At 42.2% G+C, this 19,321-nt stretch overlaps 2 protein-coding genes across 3 annotated transcripts in view; one reads left to right on the forward strand and one right to left on the reverse strand.

Moving 5' to 3' along the window:
• Positions 1 to 3,322: 3,322 nt before the first annotated feature.
• On the reverse strand, positions 3,323 to 9,326 carry LOC129151869 (F-box only protein 48-like). Of its 2 annotated transcripts, none has more exons than XM_054728287.1 (3): positions 9,318 to 9,326; positions 4,545 to 4,877; positions 3,323 to 4,040 (listed from the first exon to the last, which is right to left on the reverse strand). In XM_054728287.1, the coding sequence occupies exons 2-3, from the start codon at positions 4,842 to 4,844 to the stop codon at positions 3,819 to 3,821; spliced, it is 522 nt and encodes a 173-aa protein (XP_054584262.1). In that variant the 5' UTR covers positions 4,845 to 4,877; positions 9,318 to 9,326; the 3' UTR covers positions 3,323 to 3,818. The 2 variants fall into 2 exon arrangements, with proteins under 2 accessions (XP_054584262.1, XP_054584263.1); XM_054728288.1 differs by lacking the exon at positions 9,318 to 9,326 and adding an exon at positions 9,102 to 9,151.
• Positions 9,327 to 9,772: 446 nt separating this feature from the next.
• The window catches only part of APLF (aprataxin and PNKP like factor), a 67,232-nt gene continuing 57,683 nt past the window's right edge, over positions 9,773 to 19,321 (forward strand). Inside the window, exon 1 of the mRNA XM_054728000.1 lies at positions 9,773 to 9,939. Coding sequence (XP_054583975.1) covers positions 9,844 to 9,939 — 96 coding nt within the window. The 5' untranslated portion in view covers positions 9,773 to 9,843. The remainder of the gene's footprint in view (positions 9,940 to 19,321) is intronic.

The following is a 19,321-nucleotide window of genomic DNA, read 5'->3' on the forward strand; positions in this document are numbered from 1 at the left end:
CGTTCTTCCCAGGGTGGTGTCATCGGGCCCTTTTTTTTTTTTTTTTCCAGTTTACTTCTTTTATTGGAAAGCAAGCTCTGGGCTTGCAGTTCCTGGGATCCCTGGGCCATAGCATGCACCTCCAGGCCTCACTATGCCCCCCTCCCCCTCCTCCTGCGTTGAGTGTCTGGCCCTTGGTGGTCAGTGAGCATCATAGCGACTGGTCGACCGTTCGTTCTGATCATTCCACTGTAATGGTCGCTGAGCTTTTATTATATAGATTAGCATTAATATGAAGCGTACCATATATCTTGTGAGTTTTACATTGCATTTCAATACTTGTCTACTAACCTAGTAAATTATTTTTATTATATACTAGAGGCGCGGTACATGAAATTTGTGCACGGGGGTGTGTGTCCCTCAGCCCAGCCTGCAAACTCTCCAATCTGGGATCCCTCTCACAATCCAGGACTGCTGGCTCCCAACTGCTCACCTGCCTGCCTTCCTGATTGCCCCTAACTGCTTCTGCCTGCCAGCCTGATCACCCCCTAACCACTCCCGTGCCAGCCTGATTGATGCCTAACTGCTCCCCTGCCAGCCCAATTGCCCATAACTGTCCTCTCCTGCCGGCCTGGTCACCCCTAACTGTCCTCCCTTGCTGGCCTGGTCACCCCTAACTGCCCTCCCTTGCCAGCCTGGTCACCCCCAACTGCCCTCCCCTGCCGACCTGGTCGTCCCTAACTGCCCTCCCCTGCAGGCCTGGTCCCTCCCAACAGCTGGCCTGATCGCCCACAACTGCCCTCCCCTGCCAGCCATCTTGTAGCGGCCATCTTTGACCACATGGGGGTGGCCATCTTGTGTGTTGGAGTGATGGTCAATTTGCATGTTACCTCATTATTATATAGGATTCTGGGTAGAATTAAATAATACTAACATAATTTAATATTTTTTTATGGAATACCTACTATGTTCCAGGCTTTGGGAACACAAAAATAAATAAATGGTCTCTGCCATCAAGAAGCTCACAGTTTAAAGGAGGAGACAGACAGATAAACAGACAAATTTAATGTACTGTGGCAGCTTTGAGAATGGCATGCACAAAGAACTATAGGGAACCTTCAGATGGCAATTTAATCCAGAATGGTAGTAGAAGTTTGGGATGGTTTTGAGATCAAGATGATAAGTTTTACAAAAGAGGTTGCCAAGAAAAGAATGAATGTTGGGTTATAGGAAGAACATCCCTAAAGAGGAGGTTGCCAAATAGTCTTAGAGATTGGACGGCCTGATCTTTAAGGCCCCTTCCAACTCTAAGAAGATCATAAGAGACAAGCAATCATTACCTGCTTGATCCAATGAAGAGAATTTGTAGAGAATGGGGGAATCTTTCTGATATTTGCCTATTTGTTAAAGACTGGTTTCCTGGATCCTTATTTTTCATGATATAGAGCACAGTGTGGGAAGAAAACCCCATTCTAACTAAAATGTTTTGTAAACATCTTCTACAATGGTGCTGGCCACAGATTCAGAATGAACAATCTGGTATAGCGCATACTATATCATCTACTTTTAGAAAAAAAAGTGAAATTAAATGTTACTGGAAAGCTATAAACTTTAACAAAGTCTGGTATTTAGGGTTCTCTGAAACAATATTTTTCTTTTAAATGTGGAGAAAACAAAAAGGAGCTGTCCTTTGTTTTGGTTATCCTATATAATAAAGACGTAATATGCAAATTGACCATAACTCCATGACAAAAGATGGTGGCGCCCACAGCCAATAAGGAGGGAATATGCAAATTGACGCAACAAGGTGAGAGGCGGAAGGCGGCTCTGGCCAGAGTGAAGGTGGAAAGGCAGCTCTGGCCAAAGTGAAGGTGGAAAGGCGGCTCTGGCCGGAGTGAAGGTGATGCCAGCAGCCAGGGGAAGGAAGGCCTATTCTTGCACGAATCTTCATGCATCAGGCCTCTAGTCTATGAGTAAAACACTAGATGGTGATATAAGGCTGTTAGAAAGAGAGGTTTTCTAGGAAAAATAGTATGGCAGTTCTGATGTTAGTTAAGTGTTCTGAAAACTTTCCATAACTTTTCAGTCCCTGAGAGCAATTCCAGGTCTGCAGGCAACTAATAGGAACCTTAATCTCACAAGTTTTAGCCCCATGATCAGATTAATTTGAAACTAAGCCACAAGTTTAGCACATTTTAAAAATGGTTTCAGTGTTTGACAATTCAATCTGATTTCACTGAAATGAAAAATTTAAAGTCATTAAAATATAAATTCATTTTATATTTATCCCCATTGAGCCCCTCCAACTCACCCCTGCACCTCACCCCAGACCTTCACCACCCCATAGTCTGTGTCCATGGGTTATGCATATATGCATACAAGGTCTTTGGGTGATTATCTCTCACTCATCCACCCTCCCTCACTTTCTCTCTGAGATTCTGCACTCTATTCCACGCTTCCATGTCACTGGATCCACTCTGTTCATTAGTTTATTTTGTTACTTAGATTCCACATATGAGTGAGAGCATGTGATCCTTGGCTTTCTCTGACTTATTTCACATAGCATGATACTCCCCAGGTCCCTCCCAGGGCGCCTTATGTGCCACACCAGCTCAGCCAGGTTCAGTGGCTCTGAGAGGGGGTGGTGAAGGTTTGAGAAAAGACAGACAAGAGAATGAAAGCTGGGTCTGGGTGGGACTCTGCTTCTCTGATGGAGAGACAGCGCCACGGACTACAAGCCGTGTCTTTATTTTATAGCCAGATGCCACGAGGCAAAGTAAGGGTGTGGTCAAGATGTTTACAACATTCTCGTGGGTTTTGATCCTACTCAATTACATGCACCTGAACTCTATCAAGCCCACATCACTCAGGCAAGTGGGGCCACGTGTTCGGACCATAGGTTCAAGCTTACAACTATAGCTGTTGGCTATAATTGTGCTGGAGGGCTCTGCCCTCCAAGCTGGGACTTGCACATGGCCATGAGAGGACTGTGCTCTCTCATTAGTCCAAGGCTTGAACCTGTCCAAACTCTGTAGCCGCACTCCACACATACATTCTTTCTGATTGGTATTTTGGTGTTCTTAGGATCTATTCATAGAAGTGGGATCACTGGGTCAAATGGCAATTCTATATTTAATTTTTTGAGGAAACTCTGTAGTATTTTCCACAATGGCTGCACCACTCTGCATTACCACCAGTGTACTAGGCTGGGAGCAATTGCTTCTGCCTGGAGGCTAATTGTTATTCTCAGTCTCTTAATGGGCCTCAGAAACTCCACACCTTGGGGCAAGGTGTTTTCCAATATGGTGAATCTATTGTCTCCCCCACCCCCCCTACCCCACCCCCCAGACAAGATCCCTGGATTTCAATTGTCTGCATGAGAAAGATGTCCTCTGCAGCATGAGGGAATGACTCAGCACAGGAAACTGAGGTGTCTGCCTTCTGAGCTCTAACCCTAGAGGCCCCAACCCTGGCTTCTGCTCACACAGCTCCAGTCGACTCTGCCCTCCTCTGCTGGAGCACAAGGTAAGTGGCTACACATGGAATTTTATGAATTGGCCCTTTAAGAAGGTGCAGATGGCAACCCTGCTGCTTTTCACAGCCTGATGTTATGTGGACACCTTTCTCAGTTCTGGTGCTCTCTGCTGGCGGGCCCAACTTGGGGATTAGACCTCAGAGTTCTCAGTGGCAACCCCACAGATGAAATATCTCTTCAGCTGGTGTCTGTGGGAGTCCTTCTTACCAGTTTCTATGCAGTCTCCACTTTCTGTCCTTGGTTATCAGGGTTCTCACCAGCTAGTCTTCAGTTGATTATTCAAGATGTTCTTTTATTTTAGTTATTATTCCAGTTTGGTCCTGGGAGTGTAGCTTCCACTTATTCTGCCGTCATTTTTAATCTCTGATCCATTCAGTTCTGCTTCTAGAATTTCCCCCCAGGTTTCGGCATCCATTGGGCACATGGTTGTTTCTGATAGGAGAGTAGGCAAATCTATGTTGCTGAATCTGCCACTTAGCCATCCATGTTTTACTTGACTCTTCTTATAATTCCTCAGAAGTGTGTCCTGAAAGAGGTAAACCAGCATCATCACAGAAGGTAGTAGGTTGCTGCCTCGTGAGTTGAGTTTGTTTGAAACCAGAGAAGCTGATTGACAGGGCTGAAAAGAAGATTAAGTTTTTACATTGATATACACATATACTACTAAATGTGTGTGTGTGTGTGTGTGTGTGTGTGTGTGTAGATATACATGTATATGTGTACATATACAGTGTGAACCATGGAGTTTGCTGGGTTTTGGATAATGTGAAGTTAAAAGAAGTAGTCACTTTCCTTCTGGTTAACAGAGGAAAATGCCTTAATTTAAGATTGAAAAAATGTTGAAGGATGGATGGGAGACAGTGTGGTTTGCAGGCAAAGAATCATAATTCAACTTTAAGTTCAAAAGCCAACACACTCTGTATGTCATTCTCTATATGAAATCTTACCTCATCCAAGCAGAACGCAGAGTTTGGTTCACACCTACCACCATGTAGTTAAGAATACTGCAGACCACAAAAATTACACTTACCCTCCAGGAATAACCACTTTTTCGATCATCATCTACTTCTCTTGCGCACACAGCTCGTATAGCCAAGCAATGAGGTTTCCATAAGAAGTCATGGTTTCTTATTGTGTCATTCCATCTCCTGCATGTCATTGAAGCCCTGCACAAACTCTGAACGTCCAGCTGACTGAAAATGTGTAAAGCAATTTCTTGAGGCAATGTAATTAACTTATTTAATTCATTGTTTTCCTTCTCAGTATCCACAGAGTTCAAGTCTATATCAGAAACTTTTGAATTATGGTTCCTCTTGGAGTTATTCTGCATAGCTTGATGTTTTCGGTAATCTTCATAGGTAACCTAACAGGCAGAGTTTAAAATTAGTCTCTTCAGATCAGACTACGGGTCCCACTCTGAGCCAGGTATGATTTTTGGGCATGATTTTAAAAACTTTAACTTTCTTTTTTTTTTAAAAAAATTTTTTTTATTGATTTTTACAGAGAGGGAGAGAGAGAGAGTTGGAAACATCGATGAGAGAGAAACATCGATCAGCTGCCTCCTGCACACCCCCCACTGGGGATGTGCCCGCAACCAAGGCACATGCCCTTGACCGGAATCGAACCTAGGACCTTTCAGTCCGAAGGCCGATGTTCTATCCACTGAGCCAAACCGGTTTTGGCAAAACTTTAACTTTCTTGACTTGAGCTTTTCAATCTGTAAAATGGGGCCAATAATACTCCTCACATGTATGTTCTTGCTAGGAATAACAGGGATAACGTGTGAATCATCTAGCCTCACTTCTGAATTGCACATTGGAGATACTGGACAAATGTTACTTCTCTTCTTCTTTTTAATATTGTTAGTAAATGGGTTTGTTAGTAAACATCTGTCTTTCTGCTTGCTCCCAAAGAACATTGTCTTAGAAAAAAGAAGCGATTCTTCACAGACTATGATTTATTGAGTTTAGTAGAAATGCCTATTGTGAGAACATATTCCAACTATTTATTGAAAGTACCTTTAAAAATATGTGGGATTCAATTCTGTTAAGCTCCTGAATACTCATTGTCTGTGGGAACTGATGCCTTGCCATTAAGGTCTTCACCTATAATTTGCAACTTAATCATAAACCTGATGGACATTTATAGTTTATATAATTGTTTATCAACTTGTACCTAATGGGTAGGTGCTCACATTTGACACAAATACTATCTGAGATGGACAAGAGGTTGAGGTCAGGGTTACAATGACACAAAGTCTCAAATATTCAATTCCATGATGATTATTTTAGAAATGGTCTTTTGAAGCTATCCTACTGCTTGCACAATTAATTATGAACTAAGGATAATAGTCCCTGAGGCTATCAAGCACCAATGACTAAGCACTGTAAACAATGTTTATAATTCAGCTAGGTACAGCATTTAACTAACAATTGGGGTGATGATCTCACAATACAATATACAGATGATATATTATAGAATTGTACCCCTGAAACCTATGTAATTTTATTGACCAATGTCACCCAAATAAATTCAATAAAATATTAAAAATAAGTAAAGAGAAAACTAATCTTGTACTGTTACTTCAACCACCAATTACTATATTGAAAGTGTTTTGTATAAATGTAATTATAAGTTAAAATAATGAATAAAGGGTTTTTGTTTCCTAACTGAAAAAAAAGTCCAGTTTCAGCTAATTTACCTGAGGTGTATGGTGTAGGCTTCCAAAATCAGTTGAAAGAATGGAGCTATTTTTGTGTATAAAGACAGCTTATATTTACTTAAAATCAGTTTATTTCATTTAGCACTTCCTTCTATAATAGAGAGTGATGCTGTTAGAGGAGGGGTTTAAGATACAGCTTAGAGTTTTCATCAATGGAGGAACCAAGATGGCGGCATAGTTAAACAACTAATCTGCTGCCTCACACAACAATTTCAAAAATACAACTAAAAGACAAAAACGTCTACCACCCAGAACCACGGGAAAGCTGGCTGAGTGGAAGATTTACAACTAAGAAGAGAAAGGAGCACAATCGCTGAAAAGCTGAGGTACGGAGGCACGCGAATCGGGCCGGCGGCGGGCGGCTGGGTGCGCGGCTTTTCTTCAACCCGCAGGGAGACAAGCTCCCAATCACCCTGAAATCCAGTTTCTGGGGACACTCGGGGGACCCAGGCACCTACGGGGAGAAGCTGGACTCTCGGCCATTGGGTTGGAAAGTGAGAGTGACTTTTTTGCAGAGGTGTGCCCAGCAATCACTGTTTTACTGCGCTGGAGCGCGGGGCGCAGGGACTTGGAAAAGTGGAAAGGCAGAGACAGCTGACGGCAGCCATCGCCATTGGCCACGCCCCAGCCTAGTGACGCCCTGAGACCCCGCCCAGCCCTGAGACCCCGCCCCACACATTCTACAAACCCGCCCAGGCTCCACACAGCGGCTTTTGCATATAAATGGCCTGTTCTGGGGCAGCTCAACCAAATTAACTGCAGCTCCAGTCAGACTGCTCCAAAACCGCCCAAGCAAAGGAGGAGAAAACTAGCCCTTGCTGTAGCTCCTGCTGGGGGACACACAGTACACAAGGGTACACCAAGAGTGTCCACCTCAAGTAACTGGGAGGCTGACCCGTTGAACCAATAGGACACCTAGTACACAAAGCTACCCTACCAATTCAGGGAAGCAGTGAAAATGAGGAAGCAAGGAAACAGATCACAAACCAAAGAAATGGAGGAGAACAAGCGACTGGACATAGAGTTCAAAACCACGGTTATAAGGTTTTTCAAGAATTTCATGGAAAAGGCCGATAAATTCAATGAGGACCAACTAGAAATTAAACATACACTGACTGAGATAAAAAATATTATACAGAGACCCAAAAGCAGACTAGAGGATTGCAAGAATCAACTCAAAGATTTGGAATACAAAGAGGCCAAGGACACTCCTCCAGAGAAGCATGAAGAGAAGAGAATTCAGAAAGTTGAAGATAGTGTAAGAAGCCTCTGGGACAACTTCAAGCGAACCAACATCAGAATTATGGGGGTACCAGAAGAAGAGAGAGAGCAAGATGCTGAAAACCTATTTGAAGAAATAATGAACGAAAACTTCCCCCACCTGATGAAAGAAATAGACTTATAAGTCCAGGAAGCGCACAGAACCCCAAACAAAAGGAATCCAAAGAGGACCACACCAAGACACATCATAATTAAAATGCCAAGAGCAAAAGACAAAGAGAGAATCTTACAAGCAGCAAGAGAAAAACAGTTAGTTACCTACAAGGGAGCTCCCATACGATTATCAGCTAATTTCTCAACAGAAACCATGCAGGCCAGACGGGAGTGGCAAGAAATATTCAAAGTGATGAATAGCAGGAACCTACAACCAAGACTACTCTACCCAGCAAAGTTATTCAGAATTGAAGGGCAGATAAAGAGCTTCACAGATAAGAAAAAGCTTAAGGAGTTCATCACCACCAAACCAGTATTATATGAAATGCTGAAAGGTATTCTTTAAAAAGAGGAAAAAGAAGAAGAAAGATAAAAATTATGAACAACAAATACATATCTATCAACAAGTGAATCTAAAAGTCAAGTGAATTAAAAATCTGAGGAACAGAATAAACTGGTGAACTTAATAGAATCAGAGGCATAGAATGGGAGTGGATTGATAATTCTCAGGAGGAAAGGGGTGTCTGTGTGGGGAGTATGGGAAGAGACTGGACAAAAAACATACACCTATGGATAAGGACAGCGGGGGGGGAAGGTAAGGGCAGAGGGGGAGTAGGAACTGGGTGGTGGGGAGATATGTGGGGAAAAAGGAGAAACAATTGTAATCTGAACAATAAAGATTCATTAAAAAAAGTGTTTCAGAAATAAACTAGAAGTAACATGAAAAAAAAAAAGATACAGCTTAATACTTCTTTTAAATTAGCTCATGACAATTCCCCTTTCTAGATGAGCTACTCACCTATATGTTTCTGGACTTACCAAGGCCACAGTTGCTCCCGATCAATTGGTTGTTTATGATCCTAAGTACCTATGGTGGTGAGAATTTTAAGGCCTGTATTCATGCAATAGAGGACTTCCTCTTGAGGCTTTGGGGAAGTAAACCAAGCAAAGTTTTAAGAGTCATCCCCAAGTTTTTGCCATTCAACCGCCGCCCCCACCCCCACCCCACCCCCATCAATACAAACAAAGCCAAACTACCATATTCTTGAAAAGAATCTCATATTAGGAGAACATTGCTATTTGTTACCAGTTCAAGGATCTCACTGGGGAATAAAATGCGCCTTCTCATTAGTTACTCCACAAGAGGCAGAAGAAGGCTTTTGAATTTAACAGTCGGGGGGGGGGGGTACCTTGGTGAGGTTCCTAAAATCACACTAGACATCTTTCTTCTAAGTCCAGTTTTGCCTGGATGCCTGGAAAACTATCCACTTTCTGCCTCTTCTTTAAGAACCAACCTGTCGAATTACCTCTTGAGTTAGGGAAGGGCTCGCCCCCTTTCAGGTGTCACTCAGAGGGAGATGGATCCAGAGACAGGACAGACGTAGCCGCGGGCGCCTCTCAGCTCTCGGGGAGGCCCCACGCTGTCCATACCCTGCAAGTTGGAAGAAATGACCCCGCGTCCCATCTGAGCCACGCTTCTTGCGTGCCACTCGCAGGCTGCAGCTGACAGCTCAAAGAACACAGTTGACAATAACTGAGCACCTGCTGTCACTTCAGCTCTGCCCTCAGAGCGGAGGCAGCGCTGGAGCAGGGGCCGCGCCCAGGAGACAGCCGGCCGGACGCCGGCTGGAAGGGAAGGGACCTTACCTGCTGGAAGGTGCCCGCTTCTCTGGCGATTTGAATCCTCCGCCCACTGAATCCCATTCCGGAGTCCCCCCCTGGCCCCGCCCACTCTAGCCCCGCCTTGCTGACTCTAATTTCGTGTAGGCGTAGAGAGGAGCGCGCATTGCCTTGTGGGATTGGTAGTTTTACTAGGGCATCATCTCCTGGGCCAGGCAGGAGAGCGACGGCGCTATGGACTACAAGGTCCGGCATCCTCCTAGACAGATGGGCGGTGGGAGGGGGAAGGAGGCGGGCTCACTCGGGGGTTTGAACCAGTAGTTGGCCTGTCGGCAAAGGGGGAATCCTCGATTGCGTCACTGGTCGGAGTGGAGAGGCGGGATTCGGGAGGCGGTGCTTGTGCCCCAGCTCGGGGAGAACTTGACACACCCCAACCAATTTCAGCTCCCGCCCTGTGTTTTTGGGGGTCCTGTCTAGGCTCCGCGCGTGTTCCTGGGAGGCGGAAACGGCTGCGGGGACCGTCTCCTTGCGGAGGGGCCTGATCCTCGCCGCCATGTCCGGGGGCTTTGAGCTGCAGCCGCGGGACGGCGGCCCCCGGGTGGCCCTGGCGCCCGGGGAGACGGTGATCGGCCGCGGGCCGCTGCTGGGAGTAAGTGTGGCGAGGGCTCGGCCGGACCCCTGAGCCTTACAGCGAACCTTCTCGCTCGCTTCTGAGGCCCTTTCCCGGTCCTGAACCGCGCCGGCCATGTCTGGATTTTAAAAGTTTGGGGGCAGCACGTTTTTCACTCAACTTGAATCAACTCACACACGTTTCTCTTCTGTTGCCTTTAAAAAGCACCCACTTGTGTTATCATCATTATAATCTTATCTGTGGTCGGCAAACTGTGGCCCTGGGTCCAAGTCCAGCCTGTTTTGGTATGGGCCTGCGTCCTAACAATGGTCCTTAAGTTTTAAAATGGAAAATGTAAACAAACAAAGAACCTGTTAGCCTTTCAGAGAATAATTGCTCCAAGGGCTGTGGATATTGCCTCTTGGCTTGACAAACCACAATATTTACACTAGTATCTGGCCCTTTATAGAAAAAACGTTTGCCAACCCCTGAATTTATCTTTTCTAGAATAATTTATTTTAAGTTCTTGGCCTCTTTTGTGTGACTGATGGCCTCACTTTTATCTTAATAGTCTTTCAGTTGCTAACCCTTATGGGGTGTGTAGTGGTTCAGGCATACCGAGTTCTTAATCCTTTCAAAACCATGTGAGTTAGGTGCTCTTATTATCCTTATTGTTCAGATGAGAAAATTCATTTGTAGATCGGTTATTTAAAGGCCACAGGTAAGGTTTTGGACACAAAGTGGCACTAAGCTGTTTAATCTCCACCCTCTTTGGGATGTTTAAGAATTAGAAAAGTGGTCTGTTGCATTCTGAAACTTTGTAGCTCTCCTTCTAAATATGTACTATTACAGGCATATTTTCTTAATAGTCAACATTTCTTTTTTAGTGCCCACTTTGTGCAACACATTTTGTAGACTCTAGCGCTGTGGGGCATACACATATGAGACATGGTTTGATGCCCTCCAGTTTTCTCTTGGACGGTGGAAACAAACATGTGTCAGTGAGCTAATGCCAGGGAGTAATGACTATGGACTGTTATCCTGGTTAACCTCCAGTGTCTAAATGGAACGATTGGTATTAGCCTTAGAACCTTTCTCCAAGCAGGAACAGTTGTGAGAAGGAAGTCAGTCCTAAAGGGGTGTGTGCGCGTGGTGTGTGTGTGTGTGTGTGTGTGTGTGTGTGTGTGTGTGTGTGTGTATGTATGTAGCAAGGTTAAGGAAGAAAGTTGAAATTCACCTGTTGTTTATTTTTATTTTTTTACCTGGCAAGTAATTACTTAAATGTTTAAATAACATTGATACTTTTTAAAAAAAATATATTTTATTGATTTTTCAGAGAGAGGAAGGGAGAGGGATAGAGAGCTAGAAACATCGATGAGAGAGAAACATCGACCAGCTGCCTCCTGCACGCCCCCTACTGGGGATGTGCCCGCAACCAAGGTACGTGCCCTAGACCGGAATCGAACCTGGGACCTTCCAGTCCGCAGACCAACGCTCTATCCACTGAGCCAAACCGGTTTCGGCAACATTGATACTTTCTGCCACAATTTATTAAGCTGTACAAACATTTGAAGGAACTAACTGCCTGGGAGGTTTGTCCTCTACCTCCCCTTTTCTCTCCTCTTCCTTCTTCCCTATATCTATCTCTCCCTCTATCCTTTTCTCTCTCCCTCTCCCTCTCTCTCTATCTCTTTATATCTTAGTTAGGAACTTAGCAGAGTATGTGCTTCATCTACTCGTGACTAATGAGTTTTGATTTGCTTAACAAATTATATCACCAACACAGAATTCTATGGATCTAGTTAAAAGATGGATGGATTTTAGGTCTATGTTTTATAAACATGTAAGTTGCAGACCTTTTCATCATTTATAGCTTGATCTTTTGTGTTATAGGTTTGTTATTGTGCTTTGAGCCTATTTGGCTTCTGTTTTTGAAAATGGTAAGGAGTAGAAAGTCATTTATCTGGTCTGGATTTTGCTTTTCCTTTTCAAAGCAAAATCCAGGGATAGGATTCTATTGCCGAATTTGGCAGGCATTAGAAGTGCTTATGAACAATATTTTACATGCATTGAAGGGAAAATGTGAAGAACGAACAAATCATCTGTGGTTTTTAAGATTTTGGAGCTGACAGACACATGTATTTCTTCTCTGGAGTGGTTAAAACTCAACATGAGGGTTGCTTTTTCAAACAATAGTATTTCCAATAAGGTTGGGTTTGTTTTTCCCTTTTCTTTGGTAGTATGAGAGAGCAAAGACTTTGTTTTAACTGGAAAAAATCAGTGTGTTGATTGGAAATTCACATCTATCTGAAATGATCTATAATAATAAAAGTATAATGTAGTAATTAGACCAGACAGCCAACAGCCTTCCAGATGTCATTCCGTAGGTGCTTCCAGACAGCGGTGGGGGCTGAGGCAGAGGCAGTGAGGGGCGAACAGGCAGGCAGGCAAGCAGTTAGGGGCAATCAGGCAGGCAGGCAAGCGGTTAGGAGTCTGCAGTCCCAGGTTGAGAGAGGGATGTCTGACTGCCCCTAGGGATCAGGCCTAAACCGGCATTCAGACATCCTCCAAGGGGTCCTGGATTGCAAGAGGGTGCAGGTGGGGCTGAGGGGCCCTCTCCCCCGCCCCCCCTCCCCCACACGAATTTCGTGCACTGGGCCTCTAGTATTGGATAATTGGATAAGTGCTGACTAGACTTGTGGGATAATCATTACAACAATGATCCCATTTAACTTTTTACAGACATTACTTTTATAGCATTTATTAGTTTTCTTCCTCTTTTTTTAAAGGCTTTATTTTGTGAAGCAGTTTTAGGCAGAATTGAGTTGAAAGTACAGAGTCCCATCTACCTCTGCCCCCGCCTCCCCCCACATCTGCAGCCTCCCCTACTATCAACATCCTGTACCTACTATCAACATACAGTGGTATGTCCTATGAACTTATATTGACATGTCATTATCGCCCAAAGTCCATAGTTTACAGTAGGGTTCAGTCTTTGTGTACATTCTATGGGTTTTGACAAATGTGTAAAGACATGTATCCACCATTGTAGTGCCACACAGAATAGTTTTACTGTCTGGAAAATCCTCTGTACTCTGTCTATTCATCCTTCCTTTCCCTCCCAGGCTCTGGCAACTACTGAACTTTTCACTGTCTTTATAGTTGTACCTTTTGCATAATATTGTATCATTGGAATCATGCAGATGCCTATGTAGACTTTTCAGATTGGCTTCTTTACTTAGTAATATGTACTTAAGGTTCTATAGCTTTTCATGGCTTTTTAATGATGAGTAATATTCCACTGTCTGGATGTTCTACAGTTTATCCATTTACCTACTGAAGGACATCTTGGTTACTTCCAAGTTTGACAGTTATGACTAAGGCTGTTTTAAACATCTATGCACAGGATTTTATGGTAAAAAATGTATTTAGTTTTGTAAGAAACTGCCAACTGTCTTCCAAAGTGGCTGTACCGTTTTGCATTTCTACCAGCAATGAATGAGAGTTCCCGTCCCAAATCTTCATCAGAGTTTGGTATTGTCAGTGTTTTGGCTTTGGGCCTTGTAGTAGGTGTGTAGTGAATTACTTTTCTTATGTATATAAATATTATCATCTGCCATTTTTTCCATATGCCTTCATACTTCTCTATGAGCTCCCTTCTCTGGTAACTTGATTCTGTAGGTGGTATCTGGATATCTGTGTTTTTAAAAAAAGCTTTGAAGATGATTCTGTTATGAAACCAGAGTTCAACACCACTTCTAGACACACTATGAGGGATGCTTGGCACAGAATAGGTCTTTAAGAAAGGTCTGCTGAACTGAACTAAATAAGTAACAATTAAGAAACTTTAATTTACCAAAGTCTCAAATGAGGATTTAAATGCAGTTTTGTCCTCCTAAGCTTTGCTTGTGCATTTACTCACTATGTTGTCCCTGTCATAATATATTGATGATGAAGATGATGTTCTCACACTTGTATAGCATTCACTCTGCAAGCTGCATTGCAAGCCAAACAGGTTAGGTGAGTTGAAATTTCAACAGCAGCAAGTCAGCACAGTTCCATCATATTGGCTAACAACTCAGCAGCCTTGAAGTAGGAGATCAGAAAGTTTTGGATTTTACTTTTAAAAATCTACATGATCCACATTTCATCAGTATTGTTGGTTAAATAGGTATTTGTGAGATAGCCTGATAACCTTACCATTTACCCTATTATTCTTATGGAAAAGTATATTCACAAATTTCAAAAAATTACTTCACCTCCAGTATACTAATAACCTTTGTAAGCTTATTTGTAAATTGGAGTCTGCCTAGAGAGCTTATGGCCAAAATCAAGTATATTTTCTCAAAGTTGTCCTTTTTAAAAAATATATATATATTTCTATTGATTTCAGAGAGGAAGGGAGAGGGAGAGATAGAAACATCAGTTATCGGCCGCCTCCTGATTGTGCCTGCAACTGGCATGTGCCCTGACTGGGAATCGAACCATGAACTCCTGGTTCTTAGGTGGATCCTCAAACACTGAGCCACACCGATAGGGCCAAAGTTGTCTTTTCTTAATATCAGAAATTGGACTTGGGTAAATTCCAAGTGAAATAATAAACATATTATGTCAATTAACTTTTGCTCTTATGAGGAATAAGATAAACTAATGTAATGTTATTGTAGAGTCTCAGTGTTGGTGATTGAACTTTGGAGTGTATGCTGGACCCGATACTGGGAAGCTCTCTAGATAAGAAAACTTTATGGCTTGAAGACTGCTTTATAGTAGCCAGCTTATTCAATTCAGGTCTTAATTTTAGATTTTATTGACTTTACACACACACACACACACACACACACACACACACACACTGTTTGAGGAATTTTATGCAAATCATGCCTAAAATACATCTTGTGCTTCTTTGGGTTTGTGCATTTTCCCATAACACAGACCCAGATCTCAGATGGTTTTCTATTTTTCTCTACCATGAAAGTTTGACTTGGTGTATTTTTTATTAGTTGTTGATAGAGCAAACTAGATAATCTTGTGTGAAAGCACTGAAAGGTATAAAGTACTGTACAAGGAAATTTTTATTCTCTTAGGCCAGGCATCTTCAAACTACGGCCCGAGGGCCACATGCGGGTGTTTTTGCCGTTTTGTTTTTTTACTTCAAAATAAGATATGTGCAGTGTGCATAGGAATTTGTTCATAGTTTTTTTTAAACTATAGTCCGGCCCTCCAACGGTCTGAGGGACAGTGAACTGGCCCCCTGTTTAAAAAGTTTGAGGACCCCTGTCTTAGGCCTTAGTGGGCTATATAATTTATACTGAAAAAACAACACACAAACAAATTTTACCTCTTTTCTGTTCTTATATTTATAGGAAGCAGGCTAAATGGGAACATTGAATTATTGAGTTATATAATATTCAGAAATTTATCTGGGAAAATATCTTAAGAAAAGTTGTAAATACATATAGGCAAAAATGAAATGAATGGTACCATTCTATTCTATCTATTTCAGGATCCTGCTTTTACTTTATTCAGGTTTATTTTTAGGATTTTGGAAATAATAAACAAATAGGTTAGAGACCTTTTTTTAAAAAATTTTATCATTTTTTATTTCCAATTACAGTTGACATACATTATTATATTAGTTTCAGGTGTACACCTCAGTGATTAAACATTATATAACCTATTAAGTGATCATCCCCATAAATCTCACACCCATCTGACATCATACATAGTTTATAGAATGTTGACTATATTCCTTAGGCTGTACTTTATATCCCCATGACTATTCTGTAACAATCAATTTGTACTTCTTAATCCCTTCACCTTTTCACTCATCCCCCCAACTCCCCTCCCATCTGGCAACTGTCAAACCATTTTCTGTATCTGTAAGTCTTTTAGGTTAGAGACCTTGATTCAGAACATCTAAGCATTTCTCCTGGTAGCATAAGAAAATCTTCATTTTGTTTGACTTCAATAAATGCTAAAAATGAATATGTGGCAAACAAGTCACAAACAGATCCTTTTTTTTTTTTTTTTATGTCTCTCTCTTCTGGCACAAACTTTTGATCATAATGCATGAAACATTCAATTAAAAACCAGAAAATCAAAGGTAAGGGAACCACATTGTATCAATACAAAAGTCATATAAAAACAGAGAGCCCTGCCCCCAGTCGAGAAACAACATGAAGAATTCAAGTAAAAGGTATTTTTATAGTACCTGTAGAAAACTGCTATCAGTTTAGTGCTGCTCACAGAGGAGAGGAGTGACTTCAGCATTATCCTTCAGCTTGGGTATCCATCAGGGTTCTTTTCTGAGTTCCTGCCATGTGATACCCAATCTATAATAACAAAAGAGTAATATGCTAATTAGACCGGACAGCCAAACAACCTTCCAGACGTCATTCCGGACGAAGCCTCCACGTGGTGGCCCAGGCAGAGGTGGTTAGGGGTGGTCAGGTAGGCAGGCGAGTGGTTAGGGGCAATCAGGCAGGTAGGCAGAGGTGGTTAGGGGCGATCAGACAGGCAGGAAGAGGCAGTTAGGGGCAATCAGGCAGGCAGGCATAGTGGTTGGGGCGATCAGGCAGGCAGGCGAGCAGTTAGGGGAAATCAGGCAGGCAGGCAAGTGGTTAGGGGTGATGAGGCAGGCAGGCAGAGTGGCTAGGGGTGGTCAGGCAAGCAGGCAGGTGAGCAGTTAGGAGCCAGCAGTCCCGGATTGCGAGAGGGATGTCCCAGATTGTGAGAGGTGCAGACTGGGCTAAGGGGCCCCCCTCACCATGCACAAATTTCGTGCACCAGGCCTCTAGTTCTTTTAATATTAAAGAAAGTTCTTGTTCTTGAATGCTTAGTTAGCTTTTCTCTTTCTTAATATTCTTTCTCTAAATGGCTGAGCATAAATGAATTGTTATTAGATGTCTAGTATCAATATAACAGTTGCTAAAATAATGGGTGTTAATCATAATTGCTCTTGGCTGTAAGTAACAGAAAAGTATAGATGGCAGCTTAATCAAATAGGTTTTTCTTTTGTAATAGAGAATCACAGGGGCAGTCAGTTAGGGCTGGTGCAGCTACTCCAGGAATGGGCTCTTCTGTGCTCCTTGCTCAGCCTTTGCATATGGCTTTCATGTCTGTAGTCGCAGATGGCTGCTGTACTTTGAGGAGTCACATTTAAGCAGGAAGAAAGAAAGGCAGAGGGCAAAAGGTGCATGCCAGTTGAGCCAGGTCCTTTTTATCGGGAAGACAATCTTTCCAGAAGCTCTCCTCTGTTTTAAAATGCCGATTTTATGATTTTAATCAGGTATGGTGAGGCCAACTGATCAGGAGATTATTGCCACTGAAAAGACAATTTATTACTCACAGTTCCCAGGGCAAAGAAGGGCACACCATGCAGGGCCACACTAGGGAACCCTAGGTAAGTGGAAGGCAGAAGGTGGAGAGAGCTAGGGAAACTGGAGGGGAAAGCCTTTATTGTGGCTTTCTCCAGAATGAATGGGCAAGGAAAGGAAGCAGATTTAGGATGGACTAGTTTGAATAATTTTATTGAGCTCAGGTCCCTTGGGACTGCCCTTAGTTGTCTGATGCCTACCCCTGTGGTGATTAGGGCAGTGTAAGAGCCAGGTAAGGCCATGGGATTGGGGGTAAGGTTTTGGATTGGTTAGTTTGCATATGAAATGTGCACTTACAGGTGAGTCATTCATTTATTATCTCTAAGAATCCCATAACCCTGGGAGGGGTGGTTCTTTCCTTGTCAGTAATGCCCTAGGTATCAAAGCAGAAGATACAGGAGCTAGAAAATGTGGTTAAAACACAGTCCCTCTTATATCCTTTGCTAGAATAGTTTCTTGGCCATCCATCACTACAAAGAACTCTAGACATTTGGACATTTTTAACTGGGCACATTGTTACCCGAATAAATTGGAGTACTTTTAGTACTGAAGAAGAAATGAGTAGTTATTGATTAAGCAACTAGTAGCATTTGGTACACAGTGTCACATGGGAAGAATTAGCATCTAAAAAGTATAGGTGTAGTTTAAATTGTGAGTTGCAAATTCAAATGCCACCAGAGGCCAGGTATGCCATAAAGAGTAAAGTGGGCTCAGTGGAAGATTATAGGGAGTGCTGGTGAGATGGAGGGTGTGTATACTCTTCAAAGTAAAAAATGAAAAAATAATGTGGTTTGTGGCCTATTAGCTATCAGTTGTGGTGCCTAGTTAAATTACATGTAATAGAAAGATGCTTATTAATTTTACTGAAAAGACTGTAAATAGAAATATACTTTATCATGTTATTTAGCAATCATGTACACTACATTTTCTAGTTAACTTGATGGTAACTCTTAAGTACCAACATTTTTGAAATATTAGTTATTTTTTCCTGAATTTTTCATTTCAAAAGATTTCAGATCTACAGAAAAGTTGAAAGAATAGTACAATGAATACACATACTAGTATATCCTTAACTTAGGTTAACTGATAGTTAACATATTGCCTTATTTACTTTGTCTTTCTCTTGAACCCATTTGAAAGTATACTACATGTATTATGGCACTTTATCCCTAAGTATATCAACACGTTTTACCTAAGAACAAGGATGTTTCTACATAAATAGAAAATAAATACACATACTCATTATTACATTTGAGAAATTTGTAACTGTAATACATTTTAATATTCCACATTCAGTTTTATCTAACTTTTCCAATAATGTCTTTTTTAGCATTTAAAACAATTTAGTATCCAATCAAATATTATCTGATCCTAGCTGGTTTGGTTCAGTGGATAGAGTGTCGGCCGGCAGACTGAGGGGTTTTTATTCTGGTCAAGGGCACGTACCTCAGTTGCAGGCTTGATCCCTGGCCCTAGTTGGGGCACATGCAGGAGGCAGCCAATTGATGTGTCTCTCTCATATTAATGTTTCTCTCTCTCTGTCTCTTCCCCTCCCTAACACTCTCTAAAAATCAATGAAAAAATATCCTTGGGTGAGGATTAACAACAACAACACACATATATATATAATCTATAATCTAGACCTGTTCTGTCTTTCATAGCACTGATGGGGTTCAGGCCAGTCATTTCATAGAATGCCCACAAACTTGATTTGAATGATTGTTTCCACATAGTTAGACTCAGGTTAAGCATTCTGGGTAAGAGAATTCCATAGGTGATGTGAACTGAGAGTAGCATGTCAGGAGGCCCAGCTCTTGGTTGTTCTGTTCGCCGTCATGTTATTAGTGTGATGAGTTGGGGAAGGTGGTGCCAGACTTCTTCCAGAGAAGAGGACATTCCCTTTGTGAGTAGTCTGTGGAGTGATGCCTTGAGACTTCATGAATATTGTTTCCCATCAAGCTTTCACTTGAAAATTAATATCCATTGATCTTTTACTGAGTCAGTTTATACTTTGGTGGTTACAAAATAGTGATTTTTTGGTACTT

The sequence above is a fragment of the Eptesicus fuscus genome, chromosome 16 (assembly GCF_027574615.1).
Source record: "Eptesicus fuscus isolate TK198812 chromosome 16, DD_ASM_mEF_20220401, whole genome shotgun sequence".
In the NCBI taxonomy this organism is placed as follows: domain Eukaryota; kingdom Metazoa; phylum Chordata; class Mammalia; order Chiroptera; family Vespertilionidae; genus Eptesicus; species Eptesicus fuscus.